The 25,822-nt window shown below is 39.3% G+C and overlaps 1 protein-coding gene across 1 annotated transcript in view; it reads left to right on the top strand.

The window, feature by feature from the left end:
* Nucleotides 1-25,822, top strand: part of LOC106882580 (threonine--tRNA ligase 1, cytoplasmic) — a 44,610-nt gene that overhangs the window by 4,306 nt on the left and 14,482 nt on the right. The window contains 10 exon segments of the mRNA XM_089346998.1: nucleotides 8,547-8,606; nucleotides 10,229-10,410; nucleotides 13,201-13,316; nucleotides 14,690-14,819; nucleotides 16,020-16,137; nucleotides 16,494-16,558; nucleotides 18,105-18,183; nucleotides 18,877-19,023; nucleotides 20,791-20,889; nucleotides 21,921-22,016. Of these exon segments, the coding sequence (XP_089203124.1) occupies nucleotides 8,547-8,606; nucleotides 10,229-10,410; nucleotides 13,201-13,316; nucleotides 14,690-14,819; nucleotides 16,020-16,137; nucleotides 16,494-16,558; nucleotides 18,105-18,183; nucleotides 18,877-19,023; nucleotides 20,791-20,889; nucleotides 21,921-22,016 (1,092 nt within the window).

Below are 25,822 nucleotides of genomic sequence, written 5' to 3'. Positions count from 1 at the left end.
AAATATGGCCAGTTTAAATGCTAAAAAGTTAAGTTGTAATATGTTGACTATGTAGAACATTGCCAACTTCTCAAGGTGAAGTACTTTTTGGTTCTGATGAGTATACTGTTGAGGCATAGTTTTTAGCTAGTGTTTATTGTCACTGATCGTGGAGGCGCAATGGCCCAGTGGTTAGGGCAGCGGACTCGCGGTCATAGGATCGCAGTTTCGACTCCCAGACCGGGCGTTGTGAGTGTTTATTGAGCGAAAACACCTAAAAGCTCCACGAGGCTCTGGCAGGGGATGGTGGTGAACCCTGGTGTACTCTTCCACCACAACTTTCTCTCACTCTTACTTCCTGTTTCTGTTGTGCCTGTAATTCAAAGGGTCAGCCTTGTCACACTGTGTCATGCTGAATATCTCTGAGAACTACGTTAAGTGTACACGTGTCTGTGGAGTGCTCATCCACTTGCACGTTAATTTCACGAGCAGGCTGTTCCGTTGTTCGGATCAACTGGAACCCTCGACGTCGTAAGCGATGGAGTGCCAACACACACACATTATCACTGATCACATGCTGTTGCAAACATCAGGTTGTTAAACTAAAACAAACAGTTAGGTAATATACTATTGAGCTCTAAGGCAGCAAGCTGGCAGAATTGCTCGCACACTGGGCAAAATGCTTAAGTGGCATTTCATCTGTCTACATGTTCTGGGTTCAAATTCTGCCATGGTTGACTTTGCCTTTTGTTCTTTCGGGGTTGATAAAATAAGTACCAGCTGAGTACTGGAGTTCAATGTCATGAACTTGCTGGCCTCGTGCCAAAATTTGAAACCAATATTTTCTTGAAACCTTAGAAAATCTTGACGATTCTTAAAATAAATTAAAGCACATATCCTAATTGATACATGCAATTATCATCATCATCATCATATGATCACTTTTCCATGCTTGCATGAGTCAGGTGGAATTTGTTGAGGTAAGTTTTCTACTGTTGTTAACCCTCAACTATTTCCAAGCAAAGTAATATTTCTCCTTGGCCAAACATGTTTTTCATACAAGGCTAGAAACAAACATCTCTTGCATGATTCTAAGGGTACACACAAACACACACTCATGAATTTGCAGACACACATATACATGCACATGATGGGCTTCTTTTAGTTTCCATCTACCAAATTCTGCTATAGTAGGAAGCACTTGCTCAAGGTGTCGCACATTGGAACTGAACCCGAAACCATATGGTTATAAAACAAGTTTCTTAACCACTCAGTCTTTGTTTTAATTAATATTGAAAATAAAAGAATTTATTAAAATAACTAATGTTAGAATAGCTGATGTTTAGGACATTAATTAGCTTAAAATTTCGATGGGTGGTTGTAATTAACCCATTACCTACCAGTGATCTCATATGAGATCACTTAAAAATTACAAATTTCGTAATTATCTGTCAATATTTACACATATCTAACCTTTTTGCTATATCTACAAGGTATATTTCTCTGATACTCAAATGAGGTTTGCTAATTTCACCCAATATCTTGCTTATTTCTATTTAAAATGTTATTTTGATCATTCCAGCGTGTTTCTAAGGCTGTTTTATGCTAGAAATCAAAGTTTCATAAAAAAATTCCAGTTAATAGAATTATGGTAGGTAATGGGTTAAGATTATTTTAAATCGAGGAGGTTGTATCTTAGAACCAGGGTTGGGTTTCAGAAGGGTTGATAACATTCATAAGAGAAAGAAATAGGTGCAGTTGTATGGTTAAGGTGTTTGTTTCTCAACCACATGGTGTGGGATTGGTTCCACCGTGTATCATTTTGGGCACATGTCTTCTACTACTCGTATATCTCTGGGCTGACCAAAGCTTTGTCAGTGTATATGAGAGATGAAAACTGAAAGAAGCACGTTCCAATGCCCTTATAATTATACTTAAATATAAATTAACCATTATGGTCTTGTTAGTATGCTGGCCACTAATAAATCGTTAAATAATGACCTTATCCTAATTACGTATAAATATATATATATCTTGCAAACTACCTCGTCGACGAGTGACAGGGACCTTCTCTTTGTGGCTGGAGACTTCAACGGTCATGTCGGACGTCGTGCTGGGGGCTTCCATGGCATACATGGAGGCTATGGCTTCGGTTCCCGCAACGAGGAGGGAACCAGACTGCTGGAGTTCTGTGATGCAACCAATCTTATAGTCTGCAATACCAACTTCAGGAAACCTGCCAGTCACCTAGTCACCTACCGCTCCGGCAGACACTCTAGCCAAATCGACTACATCCTCGCCAGAAATAGGGAAAGAGGGCGGCTTATAAATGCCAAAACCTACCCTGGCGAAGAATGTACCCCACAACATAGATTAGTAGTTAGCGACTTTGGGATCAAGGCAAAATGGGTGCCCAGAATTAGACAGGCTTGGAGAAGAAGGGTGTGGAAGCTTAAAGACCCTGCAAACGGACAGAGACTTAGAGACAAGTTACTTGAAGCATTTAACGAAATAGAAGGGGATATAGCATCATACAACGTGGAAGACAATTGGAGATTTCTGCGGGACAACCTGTTGAAAGCCACCGACCAGATTTGTGGGTGGTGTAAGGTCCCCTCCCAACCCAGAGTAACGTGGTGGTGGAACAAGGAGGTAGACAGGGCTATTAGACAAAAGAAACAAGCTTGGAAGGACTGGAAGAACGGTGGTAGCAGGGAATTGTACCAATGTGCCAGAAGGGAGGCTAGGCGACAGGTTTATTTAGCCAGAGGGGAAGCAGATAAGGAAAGATTTGCCAATGTTCTGCGCCGTGAGGACCAAAGACTCGAGGTATTTCGGGTTGCAAGACAGTGTAGGAGAGAGAATAGTGATGTTGTAGGAGAGAAATGTGTTCGCATGGATGATGGTACGCTTGCATTAAATGAGGATGCAAAGAAAGAGGTCTGGAGATGCCACTACGATAGATTGCTTAATAAAGAGAATGAATGGGAGAAAGAGAGCCTGCCTTATGTCGACCCAATAGAGGGACCAGCTATCCGAGTTGATAGTACCAGGGTAGATAAAGCAATTAAGAGTATGAAGACCGGGAAAGCCCCCGGCCCATCAGGAATCACTGCAGAGATGCTCAAAATATCTGGCAGTGTTGGCTATAGCCTAGTCACCCGTATTACGAACCAGGTGATACACGAAGGAGTCATACCCTATGACTGGTGTAGCAGCATCATAGTCAACTGCTACAAAGGTAAAGGGGACGCTTTAGATACAAATAATTACAGAGGCATCAAGCTGTTAGATCAGGTTATGAAAGTTACAGAGAGGGTCATAGCCCAACTAATTAGGGAGCGAATCAATTTAGATGAGATGCAGTTTGGGTTCGTGCCAGGTAAAAGCACTACTGATGCCTTATTTCTAGTGAGACAGTTGCAAGAGAAATACCTAGCCAAGGATAAACCTCTGTACCTGGCTTTCGTTGACATGGAGAAAGCCTTTGACAGGGTCCCCCGATCCCTTATCTGGTGGTCAATGAGGAAACTTGGGATAGAAGAATGGCTAGTGAGAGCTGTGCGAGCCATGTACAGAGATGCGGCCAGTAAGGTGAGGGTTGGAAATGAGTACAGCAATGAATTCCGGGTAGAGGTAGGGGTCCACCAAGGTTCCGTCCTCAGCCCCCTATTATTTACCATAGTCCTCCAGGCAATCACAGAGGAGTTCAAGACAGGTTGCCCCTGGGAGCTCCTCTATGCTGATGACCTTGCCCTAATTGCGGAGTCACTATCAGAACTAGAGGAGAAGTTTCAGGTGTGGAAGCAAGGTCTAGAATTGAAGGGCCTTAGAGTCAACCTAGCTAAAACCAAAATCCTAATAAGTAGGAAGGTAGATAAAACACAAACCCCTTCAGGTAGATGGCCCTGCTCAGTATGTAGAAAAGGAGTAGGTAGTAACTCTATAAGATGTACCCGGTGCAAGCTATGGACACATAAGAGGTGCAGCAACATCAAAGGCAGGTTAACTAGCAAGTTAGTTTTTGTTTGTGGCAGATGTTCAGGTGCAATAAAGACTGCAAACAAACAGGAAACAACTTCTATCTCATTCCAGGGTGAAAAACTAGAGGTAGTCGATAGCTTCCGCTATCTGGGCGACCAAGTTAGTAGTGGGGGTGGGTGCGCTGAAAGTGTAGCTGCTAGAATAAGAATAGCCTGGGCAAAGTTTAGAGAGCTCTTACCCCTGCTGGCGACAAAGGGACTCTCACTCAGAGTAAAAGGCAGACTGTATGACGCATGCGTACGAACAACCATGCTACATGGCAGTGAAACATGGGCTGTAACTGCTGAGGACATACGTAAGCTCGCAAGGAATGAAGCCAGTATGCTCCGTTGGATGTGTAATGTCAATGTGAATACCCGTCAGAGTGTAAGTATCTTGAGAGAAAAGCTGAACATTAGAAGCATCAGTTGTGGCGTGCAAGAGAGACGATTGCGCTGGTATGGACATGTGGTGAGAATGGAGGAGGATAGCTGCGTGAAAAAGTGCCACACCCTAACAGTTGAGGGAACCCGTGGAAGAGGTAGGCCCAGGAAGACCTGGGCTGAGGTGGTGAGGCAAGACCTTCGTACATTGGGCCTCACCGAGGCGATGACTACGGACCGAGACCTTTGGAAATGGGCTGTGCGTGAGAAGACCCGGCAAGCCAAGTAAGATCGTTGCCAGTGCCCCTGGACTGGTTCTTGTGCGGGTGGCACATGAGATGCACCATTTTGAGCGTGGCCGTTGCCAGTACCGCCTGACTGGCTCCTGTAGGATTTTCGAGCGAGATCGTTGCCAGTGCCCCTGGACTGGCTTGTGCGGGTGGCACATAAAAGACACCATTTCGAGCGTGGCCGTTTTCGTGCGGGTGACACGTAAAAGCACCCACTACACTCTCTGAGTGGTTGGCGTTAGGAAGGGCATCCAGCTGTAGAAACTCTGCCAAATCAGACTGGAGCCTGGTGTTGCCATCCGGTTTCACCAGTCCTCAGTCAAATCGTCCAACCCATGCTAGCATGGAAAGCGGACGTTAAACGATGATGATGATGATGATGATGTGTGTGTGTATGTTGGTCTGTTTACATCCCCATAACTTAGTGGTTCAGCAAAAGGAGTACTAGGCTTAAAAAGAAAAGTCCTGGGCTGAATTTGTTCATTTAAAACCCTCCAAGGCAGTGCTCCAGCATGGCTGCAGTCAAATGACAGAAACAAGTAAAAGAATATGTTTATGTCCTTGCTTTAACATTGCATAACAGTTATGAGTTCCATGAACTGGAGACACGGTGTCACAAATACATACGCTCATATATGACAAGCTTCTTTCAGTTTTCATCTGCCAAATCCATTCACAAGGTTGTAGTACAAGTGACTTGTTCAAGATGTCATGCATTAGGTTAGAAAGCAGACTTGCTAACCATATAGCCATGGCTATGTTTATCTGTCCTTTATAAATATCTAGCCTTTTGCCAATGTGAGAAATTATTGCAAATAGTACATCAACAGTTGAATAATTCGATTATGACATGCTGTTACTGTATACTCAAACACAGCTGTGTGTGTGTATGTGTCAGCTATATATATATATATATATATATATATATATCATCATCATCATCGTTTAACGTCCGCTTTCCATGCTAGCATGGGTTGGACGATTTGACTGAGGACTGGTGAAACCGGATGGCAACACCAGGCTCCAGTCTGATTTGGCAGAGTTTCTACAGCTGGATGCCCTTCCTAACGCCAACCACTCAGAGAGTGTAGTGGGTGCTTTTACGTGTCACCACATATATATATATATGTCTTATTGAATAAAGGTTTTTGTATTTTATGTTTTATTTATCTCAATGTATTTGTTGTATATTCATAATATAGTAGAAGTGAAATCATAAAAGACTTCAAGCCCCTGACTTGTGTGCTACTATTAACACACCCAATTCAGGCAGAACAACATTGCAATATATATACATGTGTGTGTGTATATATACTGGCATCTCTCTCTCTTTCTCTCTCTCTCTCTCTCTCTCTCTCTCTCTCTCTCTCTCTATATATATATATATATATATATATATATATATATATATATATATATATATATATATGTATATACTGGCAGTAACTTTTCTTAGAGCCTGATGCTCTTTTGTTAATTCATTTTTACATCCATTTTTTTCCATGCTAGCATGGGTTAAACAAATATGGTAAGAAAGGATCTACAAACATTGGAACTCTCAGAAGGGATGACAGGGAACCGAGACTCCTGGCAGCTTGCTGTGCTTGCGAAAACACATCAAGCTAAGTAAAAGCATGGTTGTCCTTGCATACAGGCATGTCCCCTGCATTCCTCTCCAGCTGAGCATTCCTAATATTGCAGGTTCGTGGGTGCTGGTGCCACATAAAAAGGATCTGTACCGGTGCCACATAAACAACCATGCCAGTGCTGCATAAAAGCACCCAGTACCCTCTGTAAAGTGGTTGGCATTAGGAAGGGAATCCAGCCACAGAAACCATGCCAAAATAGACATGGAGCCCAAGCAGCTCTTCAGCTTGCCAGCTCCTGTCAAACCATCTAACCCATGTCAGCATGGAAAGTAGATGTTAAATGATGATGATGATTGAAGCTCTGTTTTACAGAGAGCTGTCCTTTCTATCTCTTAACCCTCACATTTTTTTTTTTTTTTGTCCAAAATAAGGGATCCTTTTCTCATGCATCTTTGAAAGCATGAAGTGAGCAAATGGTTTGTTGATAGAAGTGACAGCAACAACACTAGAAATTGTATTTAAAAAATTGTTGAAATATTTTTTACATTGTAGAAGTATAACCAATTTATCGTACGTAAACATTAATTATAAAATCTTGTGTAGACTCCCCCAAGGGTCATGTGGACCCTGGTTGTGAACCACTGCTGTAGACAATTGTAAATACAATATTTTGTGTTCTTAGCAGCTTAGGGTTATTTGTAATTTTAATATTTTATCTGACTGTTAAAGCAGTGAGCTGGCAGAATAATTAGCATGCCAGGTAAAATACTTAGTGGCATTTTGTTTGTCTTTACATTCTGAATTCAAATTCCACCAAAGTTGACTTGGCCTTTCATCCTTTCGGGGGTGAATAAAATAAGTACCTGTTGAGCACTGGGGTTGATGTAATCATCTATTCCATCCCTCCTGCAAAATTTCAGGTCTTTATCTCATTGTACTGATTGCTACTAGGAGTATAAGTAGTTCAGCCATTTTAGTATCACTGATTCAATGCTGACTTATTTGACATCAGACATTTTAATGTTTCTCTTGTTTTCCTTTCATCTCTTTCTCTGTTTATGTGTATGAGCATACTTCGCTTTATGTTATGTGGATGAGGAGAAGGAAACTGTTTATGTCAGTCATGTTCAATTAATAAATTGTAATGTTTCTCTTTCTCTCTCTGTTTGTGAGCATCTAGTTACGTTTGCATGTGTACACTCTTTCTCTCTCTCTCTCTCTCACATCATCATCATCAACATATAATGTCCGTTTTCCTTGCATCCATGGGTTGGATGGCTTGACAGGAACTGACCAGGCCAGGGGCAACACCACATTCCATCATCTGTTTTGGCTTCGTTTCTACAGCTAGATACCCTTCCTAATGCCAACCACTTTACAGAGCATATTGGGTGATTTTTGCAAGGCACCAGCACACACACCAGTGCTTTTTACATGGCACCTTGGTTTTAGGATCTCAATTCTGTTGTGGTGGGTAGGTCATACATGTATGTATGTGCATTTGGCTGCAGTGCCAAAAAGCACTGTTACCAAAATATGTTGAATGTCCAGGCAATAAGGCCAAATCATCAGCATACTAAAAACTCCACCCTGTCATATCATTCCATGTTACCAGGATTTGTTTAGTTTTTGATATTTCTATTATTAGTTATTCTGTATACTTAACTAAAATGTGAACCTCTTTCATAGACATACTGTTATCTGAGGGAGTTGTCATAGCTATGAGTAGGCATTTTTTCTTCAATTTTCCAGTTTTACTTGGTCACTTTGTAGTGATTGTTCAATTAGTTTAGTCTGGTGTGTAATAATGCTATTGTTTGTTTCTTTCTTTCTCTTTCTATTTATTTATTCGTTAAAGTCTTGCTATACTTGACAGTTTATATGAAAGCATGTGGTTAGGCTGTTGATTGTCAGATTGTTTCTATTCTTGGACCAGGCAGTGTATTGTGTTCTTGAGCAAAGACACTTCATTTACACTGCTCCAGTCCAATCAACTGTAAATAAATAACCCTGCAACAGACTGGCGCCCTGTTCAGATGGAAATGCTGTGGTCTCAGTTTTATATCATGACAATTGGACAACTAGCCCTCTTAGTCCTTGGACTCAAGTCAGTTGTTATATTTTGGTTTCAGTGAGTTTCAGGTTGAAACAGGGAAAAGAGATTTGTCTTTGTTCTTTTGATATTTTTTTAATCAAATTTCTTCCATATCCTATTTGAACTGTTTTACTGCAAATAATTATAGAAGTGTTTTTTTTTTTTTTTTTTTTTTTTTTTTTTACAGGCATCTAAAAATACGAAAAAATCAAAAGAGGATAAGAATAAGAACAACACTTGTTCAGAGGTAAACTTTTTTTATTATTTCATATTTATTTTACATTAATTTTTTTCCACCCTCTTAGCTTGGATGGGAATTCTGCTAATATGCATAGGCACAGGTGTGTCTGTGTGGTTTAGGATTTATAATACTGAAATTACGTTAGATTTTGACATCAGTCTTTATTTCTGTTCATTGATGACACAATGTGTAACTCACATTCTAATCCTGATAAAGACTTACATTGAAAATGTGTTTAAAATATAGTGACTGTGTGGTAAGAAGCTTCCTTCCCAACCACATGGTTTCAGGTTCAGTCCCACAGCATGCTATAGTCTTCTACTATAGCTTTGCACTGACCAAAGCCTTGTGAGACATAAACTGAAATAAGTCCACTGTATGTGTGTGTGTTAAATAAAATGAGACAACAATGCCAAAGCTGTGCGGAATTTTCAGGACATTTATAAAAGAGAAAGTCTTATCCCTACATCAGAGATGATGTGAGATGGTTAAATAGAGGAAATAGTAGAGTTCAATATAAGGAGTTATTTTAGAAAAGGATGGAAATAAGAAGTATAAAAGGAACTAAGAGAATAAAAATAAAAATATGTTGGATGTTATAGTTGCAGTTCCATTATCCAATATATATATAGTGTGTCTTTGTGTCTGTTTGTTCTCCACTACCACTTGACAACTGGTGTGTTTAGATCCCTGTAACTTAGTAGTTCAGCAAAAGAGACTGATAGAATAAATATCAGGCTTAAAAAAAGAATAATAGTAAGTACTGGGGTCAATTCATTTGACTAAAAATTCTCCAAGGCGGTGCCCCAGCACGACTGCAGTATAATGACTGGAACAAATAAAAGATTGTACTTGGTTTAACTATTTCATTTCTAAGTAAAATCATGTCCCTCCCTCTAAACATCTACACTGCCTCTCACTATGTTTGTAATCTATTTCAGTGACCATCTAACAACAATACTGGCCCCTTCCTTCACATGTATGAGGAAGGGAAAGCTACTTACCCTTTTGTTGTTGTTGTTGTTGTTGGCACAACGTCGAGGGTTCCAGTTGATCCAATCAACGGAACAGCCTGCTCATGAAATTAATGTGCAAGTGGCTGAGCACTCCACAGACACGTGTACCCTTAACATAGTTCTCGGGGATATTCAGCGTGACACAGTGTGACAAGGCTGGTCCCTTTGAAATAGAGGTACAATAGAAACAGGAAGTAAGAGTGAGAGAAAGTTGTGGTGAAAGAGTACAGCAGAGTTCGCCACCATCCCCTGCCGGAGCCTCGTGGAGCTTTAGGTGTTTTCGCTCAATAAACGCTCACAACGCCCGGTCTGGGAATCGAAACTGATCCTATGATCGCGAGTCCGCTGCCCTAACCACTGAGCCATTGCGCCTCCACCACTTACCCTTTTGATACTAGCCCAATCAAAACTTTCTATCAGAATTCTATATTTATGTTCCAAGTACCAGATTAATAACAACAGAGTTATTTTACTAAATTCTTCATTATTTACAAGCTTAATTAAAAACAAAGGCAGTGGGGGGTAGAGCAGTAAGAAGATTTGAATTTATGACCTTGTTTTGTTAATATCTAATATAAAGATAAAATAATTAAAATAAATTCATTGTTTCAGGTAAAACCACCTCCTGATTACATCCAAACCCGACTAGATTTGTGGAATAAATGGAAGGAGTCCTACAATAATTGGTTGGCAGCTCAACCAAGTGTAGATATTACAATTACGTTGCCTGATGGTAAAGAAGTAAAAGGTCAATCATGGCGCACAACTCCCTATGAGATTGCTAAAGGAATCAGGTAAGGATTGGCTTGGACACCTTGGAATTTCAACTTCAATAAGGACTGGCTTTTTTTTTTTTTTTTTTTTTTTTTTTTCGCTTTTACTCACATGCTTTTGGATTCAGTCCCACTGTGTGGAATTGGGCAATTATTTTATACTATAGCTAAGGCCAACCAAAGCTTTGTTAGTGGATTTAGTAGACAGCAACTGAAAGAAGACAACATATATATATATCATCATCATCATCGTTTAACGTCCGCTTTCCATGCTAGCATGGGTTGGATGACTTGACTGAGGACTGGTGAAACCGGATGACAACACCAGGCTCCAATCTAAATTTGGCAGAGTTTCTACAGTTGGATGCCCTTCCTAACGCCAACCACTCAGAGAGTGTAGTAGGTGCTTTTACGTGTCACCTGCACGAAGGCCAGTCAGGCGATACTGGCAACGGCCACGCTCGAAATGGTGTCTTTTATGTGCCACCCGCACAAGCCAGTCCAGGGGCACTGGCAACGATGTCGCTCGAAAATCCTACGGGAGCCAGTCAGGCGGTACTGGCAACGGCCACGCTCAAAATGGTGCATTTCATGTGCCACCCGCACAAGAGCCAGTCCGGGGGCACTGGCAACGATCTTACTTGGCTTGCCGGGTCTTCTCACGCACAGCACATTTCCAAAGGTCTCGGTCAGTAGTCATCGCCTCGGTGAGGCCCAATGTACGAAGGTCTTGCCTCACCACCTCAGCCCAGGTCTTCCTGGGCCTACCTCTTCCACGGGTTCCCTCAACTGTTAGTGTGTGGCACTTTTTCACGCAGCTATCCTCATCCATTCTCACCACATGTCCATACCAGCGCATTTATTATATGTATTTATTTTCTCTTGGTTAATAATTAACTCTGACAAAATAAATTGGTTAATAGATACCAGGGTAGCAAAGATCACAAAATGGCTGTGGTGTAACTCCTGTTTATGAGGTAGAAACTCCCTGTTCTTCCCTCCTTGTCCAACATACTGTCTCATAGCGTAGCAATCTCCAACGGTTTTTTTCAAATAAGTTACGTAGCAATATTCTCTACCTACAGTTATCACATTCGGTTAAAATGTCTTACGGTTAAGCTGGTTCCTATGTATTTCCCTGAAGAGAAGATTACATCTTTATCAACATCACCTATTCCTGTAGAAGGAACCATTTGTAATCTTCGAAACATATGTTGAAATAAAAGAATTCATTTAACATATGTGTATTACTGCATTTACTAAATTTATATATATATATATATATAAAACGTCACAAATGACAGAAAAATAGTTTGATGAAACTTCATTTAACAATAAGAAAATTCTAATATCACGACAAATTGTTTCATAACTTAAAAGCATGTAAATAATTTATTCTATTATATTTGATAATGAATAAATTACTTACATGCCTGCATTAATGCAAAATGCGAAAAATCCTTTAAAAAAAAACAGAATTTAAGCATATGTGTGCATTACTGTCTCCTTGCCCTAAGTTCATGTGATAGTTGTAGATGACTGTCATGCAAACAGTGTCCTTTGTCTCCAATCTTCCATGGAAACATGTCCAGTCATGAGAAATTATAACCTTATTTGGAAAGAGGTGAAGGTTGGCAACAGGAAGAGTATCCAGCCATAAAAAATTTGGCTCAACACATTTTCTGACCCATGCAAGCATGGAAAAGTGGACATTAAAATAATGAATGCCAGGTCTGGAGGGAGGTGGGAGATAGTCCCTGGCCTTCATAGGCCTTACCATTAATATTCCTCTTGAACCTTTTTTAAGTCAACATGAGCAGGGAGAGATTTCCAGAGGGCTGATATTCTGGAAAGGGAGAACTAGGTGTAGCAGTTAGCATGGAACCTGTGGGTTGGATGCAATAAAGGTAATGAAAGGGGGAAAGAGGTTAGTGGTATGAGAGTAACATGAGCCTGGCCAGCTACAAGGCCATTATAGCAGCAGTAGAAAAGCCTGTGGGTCAGAAGCTGGAGGCTGTCTGTGAGTAATGTCATGCCAGTCACTCCTTTCTGTGTCACATAGACTCATAGGGCAGGTTTTCTGGATTCTCTGGTATATTTATACTCCCCACTGGACAGACGGTCCATCACTGGAATACTCATTTTTGCTGGCTCAATGTTTTGTTCAAGAACACAACGCATTGCCCAGTTCATTAATCGAAATCACAATCTTACGATCATTAGTTCAACATCCTAACCACTAAGCTAGGCACCTTCATGCCAGTCAGTCCTTTTTTTAAAAGCAGTCTTGTATACAGTAGCAGCCCTGTCACAAATGTGACAGCAGTACTGAGCTTTGTAGAATTTCAGTAAACTTTGGGTGTTGAAGTACTTTCTGGCACTGAAGAGAAGGGTCAGTTATCAGAATATAATCTTAACTGTTTTAAGGATGTGCTTTTGTAGAAGAGATCCTCTGTGATAGTGGGGGACTGATCTAATAATGCATGACATTTTCCTATTCTGCAAATATTCTGCCATCTCATATATATATATATATATATATTATTTAATATACACAATACATGTTTATGTTTATGTGGGCTACTAGTAATTTCATATGTTGAGAAATACCTCAAACATTTTCATCAAACACAAACTACATATCATAATGAACTAAAACTTGAAACTATTAGTAACATATATAAACACGTGTATATTATATAATATTTATCTCTCACCAGATGGAATACATTTTTTTGTTGATTTTACCATCATGGAACTACATTATATATATATATATATATTAAAGATAATGTTTGTTGTATTTTTCAGTCAGGGACTGGCTGATAACACTGTGATATCCAAGGTGAATGATGAATTGTGGGATATCGAACGCCCACTGGAAAAAGATTGCACCATCAAGTTTTTAAAATTTGATGATGATGAAGGTAAAAATATCTGGTTTATTTATCTAAACAATTTCACTGTAGTCACAATATTTAACCCTTTAACATTTAAACTGGCTTTATCCAACCCAAATATTTTACCTGTTTTATGTCCAAACCAACCAGGTCTGGCCTCTTACACTTACCCTACAATGTTATTCTAAAAGTATATAGTCACATCATTGACATCTCAAAGCTACGAGATAATGCATGATTGATTCAAAACAATGTGGATAAATAAGCTTTACATTTTGACAGAATAATCTGATTGCTAAAGGGTTAAATACAAAAAACTTGTTTATCGTTGCCAGTGCCCATGGACTGGCTCTTGTGCGGGTGGCACATAAAATGCACCATTTTGAGCGTGGCCGTTGCCAGTACCGCCTGACTAGCCTTTGTGCGGGTGACACGTAAAAGCACCCACTACACTATCTGAGTGGTTGGCGTTAGGAAGGGCATCCAGCTGTAGAAACTCTGCCAAATCAGATTGGAGCCTGGTGTAGCTATCTGGTTTCACCAGTCCTCAGTCAAATCGTCCAACCCATGCTAGCATGGAAAGCGGACGTTAAACAATGATGATGATGATGACTACTTCATATGTGGCCCATATATTTTGTCCCAGCTTGGTGTTCACAGCACACAGTCAGTGAATGGTTTCTACTGATTTTTTTTATAAGGAAGCGAAATCTTTCAGTCATTTCTTAGTTGTCCTGCTAGGTATTTTATACTAATGAATGCAAAGTAGCTTGAAATGCATATATTAATTCATAGTGGTAGCTATGAAATGACATTGGTGCTTAAAGCTTTTGTCTAAAGCAAGAATTTTTCTCCATGGCAAACTGCAGTGCGGGTGACACGTAAAAGCACCCACTACACTATCTGAGTGGTTGGCGTTAGGAAGGGCATCCAGCTGTAGAAACTCTGCCAAATCAGATTGGAGCCTGGTGTAGCTATCTGGTTTCACCAGTCCTCAGTCAAATCGTCCAACCCATGCTAGCATGGAAAGCGGACAAATATGTCAGGTCAAATATGTCCCAAAGATATTTGAACTTATGGAAAAGTTTTGTTTATTTCATGACACTGCTTCACGTGCCAATCATGTGTAATGTTAACATTTGGCTGCTATAAAGTAGTGAGCTGACAGAATCGTTAGCACAGCATGCAAAATGCTTAGTGGCATTTTGTCCATCTTTAGATTCTGAGTTCAAATTCTGTTGATGTTAGCTTTGCTTTTTATCCTTTTGTGGTCTATAAAATAAGTTCCAATTGAGCACTGGGGTTGATGTAATTGACTTACCCCTCCCCTGAACTTGCTGTCCTTATGCCAAGATTTGAAATCAATATTTAGTTGATATACTCTTTTTTTTTTGTTCTAGGGAAACAAGTATTTTGGCATTCCAGTGCACATATTCTTGGAGAGGCCATGGAACTGAAATATGGTGGACACCTTTGTTATGGACCACCAATTGAGGGAGGATTTTATTATGACATGTTCATTGACGATGGGTATGTATTTTTGTTACTGTTAATGTCTCCCCTCCCCCACCTCCAAGCCAAAATAGGGGACAGAAAGTTGTACGCATTAGATTATTTCTCTTTATTCTTCTGTGTAACACTGGTAGTAAATTGGTAGACTGCAAGGTCTCTGAGCTCTGTCAGTGTGTGTGTGTGTCTCTCTCTCTCTCTCATTGCTCGTGGCCTTTGCAGATCTTAATCTGATGAGATTGATGCCGAAACTGTTCCTCTTGAATCTTTGTGAGTCAACCCCTGCAGTGAGAAATTACATGTTGTAAGGGAGCACAGTAATAGGGAAGATTTAAATATTGGTGAATATGGATGTAAAAAGGACAAAGACAATAGTTAGTTATTTGTAAAACAGAACAAAAGGAGGCAAATGTAGAGGTAGATGGACAGAAGTTTGAACAATTAAAAAAATCTTTCAAGTTTTTAGGACATAATATATCAGGAAGGTCACTGTGAAAAAGAAATTAATAAATAAGGCTAAAATATTTATAAGTATGAAAAAGACCTTCATGTCAGAAGACAGAACACTGCACCTAAAATTGAGACTAATAAACTGTGATATTTTGCTGATTGTCCTCTACTTGGTAAGAACTTGGACTATGTTGGAGAAAAAGCTGGAAACCATTGAGTTGTAGATCTTTTGCAGATTGGACAGATTAAGCTGGAAAGACTGGGCAGCATATGCTACAATAGTAGAAAAGCTGAAAATTAAAGACACCTTTTGTCAAGAATCAAGTCCACAAAGTTGTCGTATTTTGGACATAACAATGTACCACAAGTCATTACCTACAATCCTGATAGAAAGTGTGGAGGGGAAGAGACCAAAAGGTCATTAAAGACATTTGTGGACTGATACCATGGAAGAATGGATTGGGAACAAGAGCCTGACTGATTGTATGCATGCAGCACAGAGGGAATTGCTGAGTCTTAACAGGCTGACCCTTTGACACAGGGCAGGCTCCTGACTGATGGCTACTCTGAAATTAAACCTATTTTGCTATGATATCCGCATTTAAAATATACATTCTATTGCACCATAACTTTACACTTGAAACATAGAAATTGACACAAGATCTTTCATTTTTTCTCTTACTTTACTGTATCGAGTTCACTTATCCCTTTATTTAGTCATCAAACTGTTTCCGCATCTTCCATTATATTACATACTATCTTTTGCTTCAGGCAAGTATCGAGTAATGATTATAACGCCATTGAAACTGCTGTCAAGTCAATAGTGAAAGAGAAGCAACCTTTTGAAAGATTAGAGGTGAAGAAAGAAGATCTTTTAGAGATGTTTAAGGTATTTACAGCTGGAACAAAGCTACTTTCACTTTGACTAGATTAATATACTTATTTCTCAAATTGAATAAATTACTTTGCTTTAGGGGAAGTGAAGTCTAACATTTTCTTCTTCTGACTTTTCTTCTTCACAGCAAAATCATTTATTCCATCAGTAATTTCTTTGGATTTTCTGTTGTTTGATGTCTGTTTTTCCATGCTTGATTAGGTTAGATGAGAAAACATTTGAGGAAGGATTTTTACAGCCTGATGCTCATTGTTTTATCACGACCTGTAAAGAATCCTGCTAGCCTAAGAATAATCTGGATTATAGCATTAATGATAATTTTGTCCAATTTTCTTCCTCTCTTTCTTTAGTATAACAAATTCAAGCAGAGAATTCTGAATGAGAAAGTCACCACGCCAACAACTACGATATATCGGTAAGTAAAGCATGATTTTCTTATCTCATCATGTTTATGATTTACCTACGTAAACATATGTGAAATTGATGGACAAAATCATTTCCCTCGAACCTTTTATTGGTACTCAAGAGTCTACAATCAAAGCTGACTTGTTGATCATTAGTTATTTAGACTTGGTTGCTCTACAAACAAAGAAAAAGCTTCATTCATTCCAAGATTTTGTTTCCTTCATTACACATTGTTATAATCTGAAATGTAATCTCATACAGCAAGCAATATTTCTAAACATGTAATTATTAAGTGGGTAAGATTCCAAGTGCTTGATAAAGTTAATGATCATCATCATCCTTTACTGTCTGTTTTCCATGCTGGCATGGGTTGGATGGTTTCACAAGATCCGGGCAAGTTGCAGGACCACATCAAGCTTCAGCATCAGGTTTGGCATGGTGTCTACAGCTGGATGTTCTTCCTAATGCCAAGCTGCTTTACAGAGTGAAGTGGATGCTTTTTTCCTGGCACCAGCATTAGTGAGGTTGCCACATAACTTGCACAATAAAAGAACAGAAAGACAGAAAAAGGAGAAAAGCCCCCCAACTAAATAGGGGGAACTCAAAAATCATCATCATTATCACCACCACTATCATCATCATCTTCACTCATTTTTTTATGTTGGTATGGATTGGGCAGATTGACAGGATTTGACCAGCTTGCAGAACTGCACTGAGCTCCAGTCTCTCAGTTTTGACATGGTTTCTACCCCTTCCTAACACCAATCATTTTGTATTGAGTGCTTCTTTTTATGCCCCTGGCACTAATGAGGTAAAATAATTTGCAAAACAAAGTAAAGAAAAAGTCCTCTTCACTGTGTGGAGAGTATACTTGAGAGAGGAGGAGGTGACCTTATGCCAGCTGTTGCAAAGCTAAAGTATGATAGAAAGACAAAGAGGGTGGTGGTGAAGTACCCGAATGAACTTTCACGGTACAAGGAGGGGAGTATGCGAGAATACAAACAGTGGATCAAGAGCAAAAGGAGAGGGTAGATAATTTCATAAGAGTAAGAGGAGAGTGATATCACTAAGGCTGGATGTGGGGCTGATCTCAGAAGCATTCAAGCAGGTGGATCTGTTAGTACTAGAGTAAGAGGAAATGTGTTAAGCTGGTGGATCTATGCTAAAGCAATGAGTGGGAAGCAAGGTGGTATTCCATTAAGGTGAGATGCGGAGGGTTTGCAAGCCAGTAGGCAGGAAGGTCATCAGGTTGGCTGTGGAGGTAGTGGAGATTACCTCAAGACAGCTCCTGATCCACAGCTTTCTTGAGGTAACCTAGAAGGGGCAGGCAATGCTGTCAAGGGTAGTGGTAACTGGACACTTGCTGGGGTTTGATCAACCTTGGCTGGGTCAACCGGAATCAGTGTATCTGATGTTGAAAGATTCAAAACACCTGATGACCCCAAGAAACATCACTGATGATGCATCTTGGTGCATCACAGGATGATATATGAAAAATAATCTACATAATTTTAATTCTTACTGTTTTGAAATGAAATTTTTCCTTCTCTGACCAGATGTGGGTCTCTGATTGACTTGTGTCGCGGGCCTCACATAAGGCACACTGGTAAAGTGAAAGCTCTTGCTGTTACCAAGGTAATTTTCATTTTGTTTTTCACCACCTTTATAAAAACTTACTTTCAAAGTGGGGTTTTTTTTCACTCTCTCTTTTATATTTTATTTCCCTTTTCACTTTTCCTAATTTTATCACAGTACACCACCTGATGTTCTACTGCCTAATGGCTTGGACATTCATTAAAAGCATATGTTCCAACCCTGCTACAGGCATTGCAATGTATATATCCTTAGTCAAGTCACATTACTTTTTGCTCTAAACAAACTTATGTATTTCTATTGTTTGGTTTGCATGTTGTCATTGTAAAGCTATATGTCATCATAACTATAAATCTACATGTTATCATAACTATAAAGCTACATGTTATCATAACTATAAGCTACATGTCATAATTGTAAAGCTAGATGTTGCCATAACTATAAGCTACATGGTATCATAATTATGAAGTTTCATGTAATCATAGTTAAAGGCTACATGTCAATAATTATAAAGCTACACGTCATAATTAGAAAGTTACATGATAGTGAGTGATGGTAGTATTTTCCTGCCAAAAATGCAGCTGGCAGACTTAACCTAGTCTCCTTTAAAAGTTTGTACCCATCGCATACATTATCATTTTTTTCCTGAATAAATTATCCATACATCATTTTCTTTTATCTTCCTCCCACTTACATACTACGTTCTTTCTCCTCCCCCCTTTCTCTTTTCTGTAGAATTCCTCCACTTATTGGGAAGGTAAGGCTGAGGCTGAATCTTTAAACAGGATATATGGTATATCCTTCCCAGAACCAAAACAAATGAAGGAATGGAAACATTTGCAAGAGGAAGCAGCAAAGAGAGACCATCGTAAGATAGGCCGGGTAAGTAGAATGTTTCATTGTTGTCTTCTATGATGCAAGGTTAGTTTCTTTTCTGTATAACATGGGTGGGGGTGGAGGTGCAATGGCCCAGTGGTTAGGGCAGCGGACTCGCGGTCATAGGATCGCGGTTTCGATTCCCAGACTGGACGTTGTGAATGTTTATTGAGCGAAAACACCTAAAAGTTCCACAAGTCTCTGGCAGGAGATGGTGGCAAACCCTGCTGTATTCTTCCACCACAACTTTCTCTCACTCTTACTTCCTGTTGTGCCTGTAATTCAAAGGGTCAGCCTTGTCACACTGTGTCACGCTGAATATCTCCGAGAACTACGTTAAGGGTACACGTGTCTGTGGAGTGCTCAGCCACTTGCACGTTAATTTCACGAGCAGGCTGTTCCGTTGATCGGATCAACTGGCATCCTCGACGTCGTAAGCGACGGAGTGCCAACAACAACAACAACATGGGTGGGGGTAACTTTATGGAAATATAGTGGTGGTGGTGGTGGTGGCGACGATTATGGTCAAAGATGTTCCTTCCACAATCATCTGTCTTTTATTCAGATAGGCATGTGCATGGCTATGTGGTTAAGAAGCTTGCTTCCCAACAATGTGATCTTAGGTTCAGTCTTACTGTATGGCACCTTGGGTGTCTTCTAATTTAGCTCTGGACTGACCGAAGCCCTGTTAGTGGATTTAATAGATGGAAACTGAAAGAAACCTGTCATATATGTGTTTTTGTGTAGCCTTCTTTAGACACCAGGTGTTGTCATAAACAAGTGTTATTGTCATACAACTGATGTTGTTCATTTCCAGTCTTCTGTGAAAAACGTCCTTGTTTGAATAAAGATGAGGGTTGGCAACAGGAAGGGCATCCAGCTGAAAAGTATCTACCTCAACAAATTCTGTCTGATCCATACAAGCATAGAAAAGTGGATGTTAAATGATGATGATGATACTGTGACTGAATGTTCTGGTTTTCAAGTGATACTTCTGGACAAGGCCTCCAAGAGAATTTTAGGAAGGCATATCAAAACTACTTACAGTCCTCAGGGATCGAGGCAGAAGCCTCTCAAAATTCAAGAGGCTGAGCCCTGTTTAGGAAATTGAGGATACAACAGATAGGCCCCTCTTTGGCTCTCCAGATTCCAAACCGATGTTCTGACAAATTCACAAACCCCCTCCCTCCCCTTATTGGCACTGGTGCTGAATTCTCAGTTTTCTGCAGTCTGACAACAGAGTTCATTCTTATTTCACTGTTGAGTGATTTTGATTTTGGAGGTAACAGGAAACTTGATTACATAAAAAAATTGACCTTTATTCCTGTAGGTTTTTTTGTGAAATACAACCTTCTTTTTGACAAGCTACGGATGGAATGAGACAAACAGTTGTGGGTTCTTGTTCCATTGCTGTCCATGGTCAATTTGTTTTTGGTTGTGTTAACTTCCCTTTGTTAAGGCACATATGAATATAAGGTTGTGAGTTGTGTTCCTTGATTAGATGGTGCGTTATTTTCTTGCCAGTACAGCCCCCTTTTAGTCTAGCAGTCATATCCTTGATATTTTGAGGGCAGCAAACCATTTGTAACTACAGAGAGGTATGTAACACAAGTAGTGAAAGCATGGTGCATGCCATAAAGTCATACTTGATTGTAAGTGATAGCTGTGGATATATATTTAATGGGTTTAGGAAGAATCGAAGAGAATGAAAATCAACGCTGGATCTTGATTTCTTGTACTTAACCTGCCATTTGTTTCAATTCTCTTTTTCAGGAACAAGAACTGTTTTTCTTTCATGAACAAAGTCCAGGAAGTTGCTTTTTCCTACCAAAAGGGGCCCACATTTACAATAAACTTATTGAATTTATTAAAGTAGGTGTACCTTTTAAATTTCAATTTATTTAATTTTTTGATATTTTTGTTGTTGCAACAATGCTCCCTTCGTTCTGACTTTAGTTTTTTATTATATCAGTCTAATGACTGCCATAAGTAAAAGAAGATAATCACAATTTATTCTCCATAAAAAACCTATGTCTGCAAAATTTCATTATAAAAAGGTATATTTTTCAGAGATTTCTGATATTAACTCTTCATCTTTCTCTCTCTCTTTTGTAAAGTGCGATCGGAGAATTGAAGTGATTCTGCTTAAACCTTCCAATAATTGTTGATTTTCGTAATAGTATTTATTCCATGTAATCTCCATAAAATATCTCTACTATTTTTTGTGATAGCTCCAGCTGTTTTTCTTCATTTCTTTTTAGCATTTGCATGCTATGAAGGAATAAATTTTGAAATTATTTGTTTTTAATGGTCAAACTCAAAAGTAAATAAAGCTATAAATAATGGCATGTAAATATTGGGGTAAAAAAATCCCTTGGGATAGGAAAAGCCAAAGACTATTTCTGTCATGTTTACAAAAGATAGGGGTTCAACGTCTTTCAGACAGCCTTCAACTTTTGTCTATCCAAAACGATTTTTTAAGCCTTTAGCATTTAAAATGATCATACCCGGCCAGAATATTCTACTTATTTTATGTTTAAACCAACCAGATCTTCCCTGTCATACCTACCCTGCAATGTCATTCTAAAAATAAAAAAAAAATCACCTCATTGAAATCTCACAACTATGAACAAATGAACAATTAATTCAAAACAGTGTGAATAACTAAGCAATACATTTGACAGTAATCTGAATACTTAAGAGTTAAGATAGTATATATATATATATATATATATATATATATATATATATATATATATATATATATATATATATATATATATATCTGCTAATATTTATAGCTTTGTTCAACTGTTAAAAACAAATTATTTTACGTTCTCTCAAAGTTTCTAAATTCTTATGATGTAAAAACAAATTTTGATTTTCTTTCTTTTCTTTCACAGAGTGAATACTGGAAAAGGGGTTTCCAAGAAGTAGTGACCCCTAATATTTACAACAGTAAACTATGGGAAATTTCAGGCCATTGGCAGCACTATGCGGTAATTTTTCCAATTCAATTTTTATTCCAAATGTTATGATTCCTGCTTACTAATAATTCTATGTTTGGGCCTCTGGGTATAGTAAAATTTAATTTAGAACTATGTAGTTGAAGGACATGAGTTCAAATTCTTTCACTTGCAACTGATACGACTATATTTTAGCAAAAAAAATAATAAAACCCCCCAAAACAAACCCACAAATTTTTGTCACTTCTGTTGAGAAAAACACTGGTTTATCTCTGGCAATTTGCATTTCAGTGATGTTTATTAGAATTTGTATTTAAGTGTAAATACATAATGGAATGACAAATATTTGGACTTATAATCCAAGATACAATATGTGGAAAACATTTATAAAAAGAAGTAATGTTTGTCACCACATCAATATAACTGTTGTATAGGAATTGATATTAATACCATTTTTAATGCCAATAGGAGCCTCCTCCAGCTGGTTATCAATGCAATCTGCACTTAGTATATATTGCAGGTGCAGATTGCATTGATAACCAGCTGGAGGAAGCTCTTCCCGGGGTTTAAAATGGTAGTCATCATCATCATCATCGTTTAACGTCCGCTTTCCATGCTAGCATGGGTTGGACGATTTGATTGAGGACTGGTGAAACTGGATGGCAACACCAGACTTCAATCTGATTTGGCAGAGTTTCTACAGCTGGATGCCCTTCCTAACGCCAACCACTCAGAGAGTGTAGTGGGTGATTTTATGTGTCACCCGCACAAAGGCCAGTCAGGCGGTACTGGCAACGGCCACGCTCAAAATGGTGTATTTTATGTGCCACCCGCACAAGAACCAGTCCAGGGACACTGGCAACGATCTCGCTCGAAAATCCTATGAAGGCCAGTCAGGCGGTGCTGGCAACAGCCACGCTCAAAATGGTGTATTTTATGTGCCACCCGCACAAGAGCCAGTCTAGGGGCACTGGCAACGATCTCGATTGAAAATCCTTACACATGTCATGGGCACAAGTGCCAGAAAGGCGACGCTGGGCACAGGTGCCATCCCGATTTCGCTTTCGCTTGCCCCAATAAGTCTTCGCAAGCTGAGTTTCGTGTCCAATGAATGAGTAGTAAACGTCGATTTTTATGGAACATCCATGTTGAAGTGGTGACAAACATTACTTCTCAGTATAGTTACTACTTTCATCTCTTATGGATATTTTCTAACTTTGCTTCTTCACTTGTTTATTTATAAAAGGACAGAAGAGCAAAGTAAACATCATCATTATCATAACCATTGTTTTAATGTCTGCTTTTCCATGCTTGCATGGGTTGGGCTGAATTTGTTGAGGCAGATTATCTGTGACCAGATGCTCTTCCTGTCCCCAACACACATTTTTTTTCCAAGTAAGGTAAATATTTCTTAATGGGAAGACATGTTTTCATGGAAGATTGGAAATGGAGGACAGCTGGCATAATGGTGATGCTAACACACACACATGTATATATCTATCATGTATATATACATATATATATATATATATATATATATATATGCATATACACACGTGAAGGCACATGGCTTACTGGTTAGGGTATGCAGCTCATGATCATATGTTTGTGAGTTTGATTCATGGTGGCACATTGTCTTCCTCGAGCAAAACACTTTATTTCACATTTGCTCCAGTGCACTCAGCTGTCAAAATTGTGTAGTTCCTGTGGTTCAAAGGGCCAACTTTGTCGCATTCTGTGTCATGCTGAATCTTACAGAGAACTACATTAAAGGTATGCATGTCTGTGGAGTGTTCAGCCACTTGTATTAATATGTGTGCATGTGTTTGTGCGTATCCTTGTCTTGACATCATGTGATGGTTGTAAATGAGCATCACCTTCATACAAGTGGTGTGGTGTTGTTTTCAGTACTCTGTGGAAAACATGTCTGGCCAGGGGTAATATATAACCGGGTTTGGAAACAGATGGAGGGTGGCGAGTAGAAGGACATCCAATTGTAGAAAAACTGCACTTGTTATAATAACTGGATATCAACAGAGAATGAGATCATAACATTGAGTTCTAGTCTGCTGATATAGCACCATGTTTACTATGTTCTGTTCTCGCCATAAAAGAGACAATGCCATGATCACGTTAAACCTGTCAATCCTAACCGAGGGGATATAACCAACGTCTGGATCTAAGTTCCACAGCCAATACTCTTTAAAACAGTGTCTGCCTTACGACACCCTAAGCAAGGAGAATTTATTTTGTGGCACACCAAATAAAAATCCCAACAAAATTGAATATACTTTATTAGTATGAATACAAATAAATTCTTATCATAGTAACAATAAAACAATATTGTTTTATGAACATAGTGTGTGTGTGTGTGTATGTATGCTCCGTTGGATGTGTAATGTCAATGTGAATACCCGTCAGAGTGTAAGTATCTTGAGAGAAAAGCTGAACATTAGAAGCATCAGTTGTGGCGTGCAAGAGAGACGATTGCGCTGGTATGGACATGTGGTGAGAATGGATGAGGATAGCTGCGTGAAAAAGTGCCACACCCTAACAGTTGAGGGAACCCGTGGAAGAGGTAGGCCCAGGAAGACCTGGGCTGAGATGGTGAGGCAAGACCTTCGTACATTGGGCCTCACCGAGGCGATGACTACTGACCGAGACCTTTGGAAATGTGCTGTGCGTGAGAAGACCCGGCAAGCCAAGTAAGATCGTTGCCAGTGCCCCTGGACTGGTTCTTGTGCGGGTGGCACATGAGATGCACCATTTTGAGCGTGGCCGTTGCCAGTACCGCCTGACTGGCTCCTGTAGGATTTTCGAGCGAGATCGTTGCCAGTGCCCCTGGACTGGCTTGTGCGGGTGGCACATAAAAGACACCATTTCGAGCGTGGCCGTTTTCGTGCGGGTGACACGTAAAAGCACCCACTACACTCTCTGAGTGGTTGGCGTTAGGAAGGGCATCCAGCTGTAGAAACTCTGCCAAATCAGACTGGAGCCTGGTGTTGCCATCCGGTTTCACCAGTCCTCAGTCAAATCGTCCAACCCATGCTAGCATGGAAAGCGGACGTTAAACGATGATGATGATGATGATGATGATATATATAGGTAATATGATACAATAATAATGTTTTTAGTAAGAAGGATGCAATTGATTTTGAGAAAGAATTTTGTCAAAATGCAGGTCTAAATTAGATAAACAAATATGTAACTCATTTTTTAAACTTTGTTTCCATATACGCAAAGATACGATGATCCAAAGAGCAACAGAGATTTAACGGCTGTAGTAGCTAATCGGCGATATTGGCTCCAAAGCGAGATCCAAAATTCTGGCAATTCTGACAAAGAAAATGAGGCTTTGTGCACAGGATCGTTTTCAAGTCTATTAAATTTTCTTCTGTTAATGTTAACGTCAGGTGTGTACTGTTGTATCTTCCGAAAGGATTGATGACCCACTTGTACATTTGATAATCAAGTGATGGAAAATACTTGGAAATTGATACAGAAAGGTTTTCTGCTGTCTTCTGCACTTCTGACAAAATTTTTAATTTGTTTGGTAAAGCCTCTAAGTCTGGGAAGCAATGAAGCTGCGAGTTTTTAACTTTCCTTATCCAGAGTTGTAACTTGTTGGTGAAAGACTTTAATTTGCCTGTAATTGTAATATTTTCGTTTGCTCCTGCAGGCTCAAATTTAAAATGTAATATATTGTAACAAAACTGTTGTTCGTCATGTCACATAATTAATTTATATTTACCGTATTTTACAATTTATACAATTAATTTATATTTGTGCTTAAACTTTGTGAATGTTCTTGGATTGTTGTTTCCCAAAAATCCTGAAAA

This window comes from Octopus bimaculoides, chromosome 2 (assembly GCF_046866305.1).
Source record: "Octopus bimaculoides isolate indiv1 chromosome 2, ASM4686630v1, whole genome shotgun sequence".
Classification (NCBI taxonomy): Eukaryota; Metazoa; Mollusca; class Cephalopoda; order Octopoda; family Octopodidae; genus Octopus; species Octopus bimaculoides.
The sequence above is the reverse complement of the archived record's forward strand: the minus strand, read 5'-3'. Positions and strand labels throughout refer to the sequence as shown.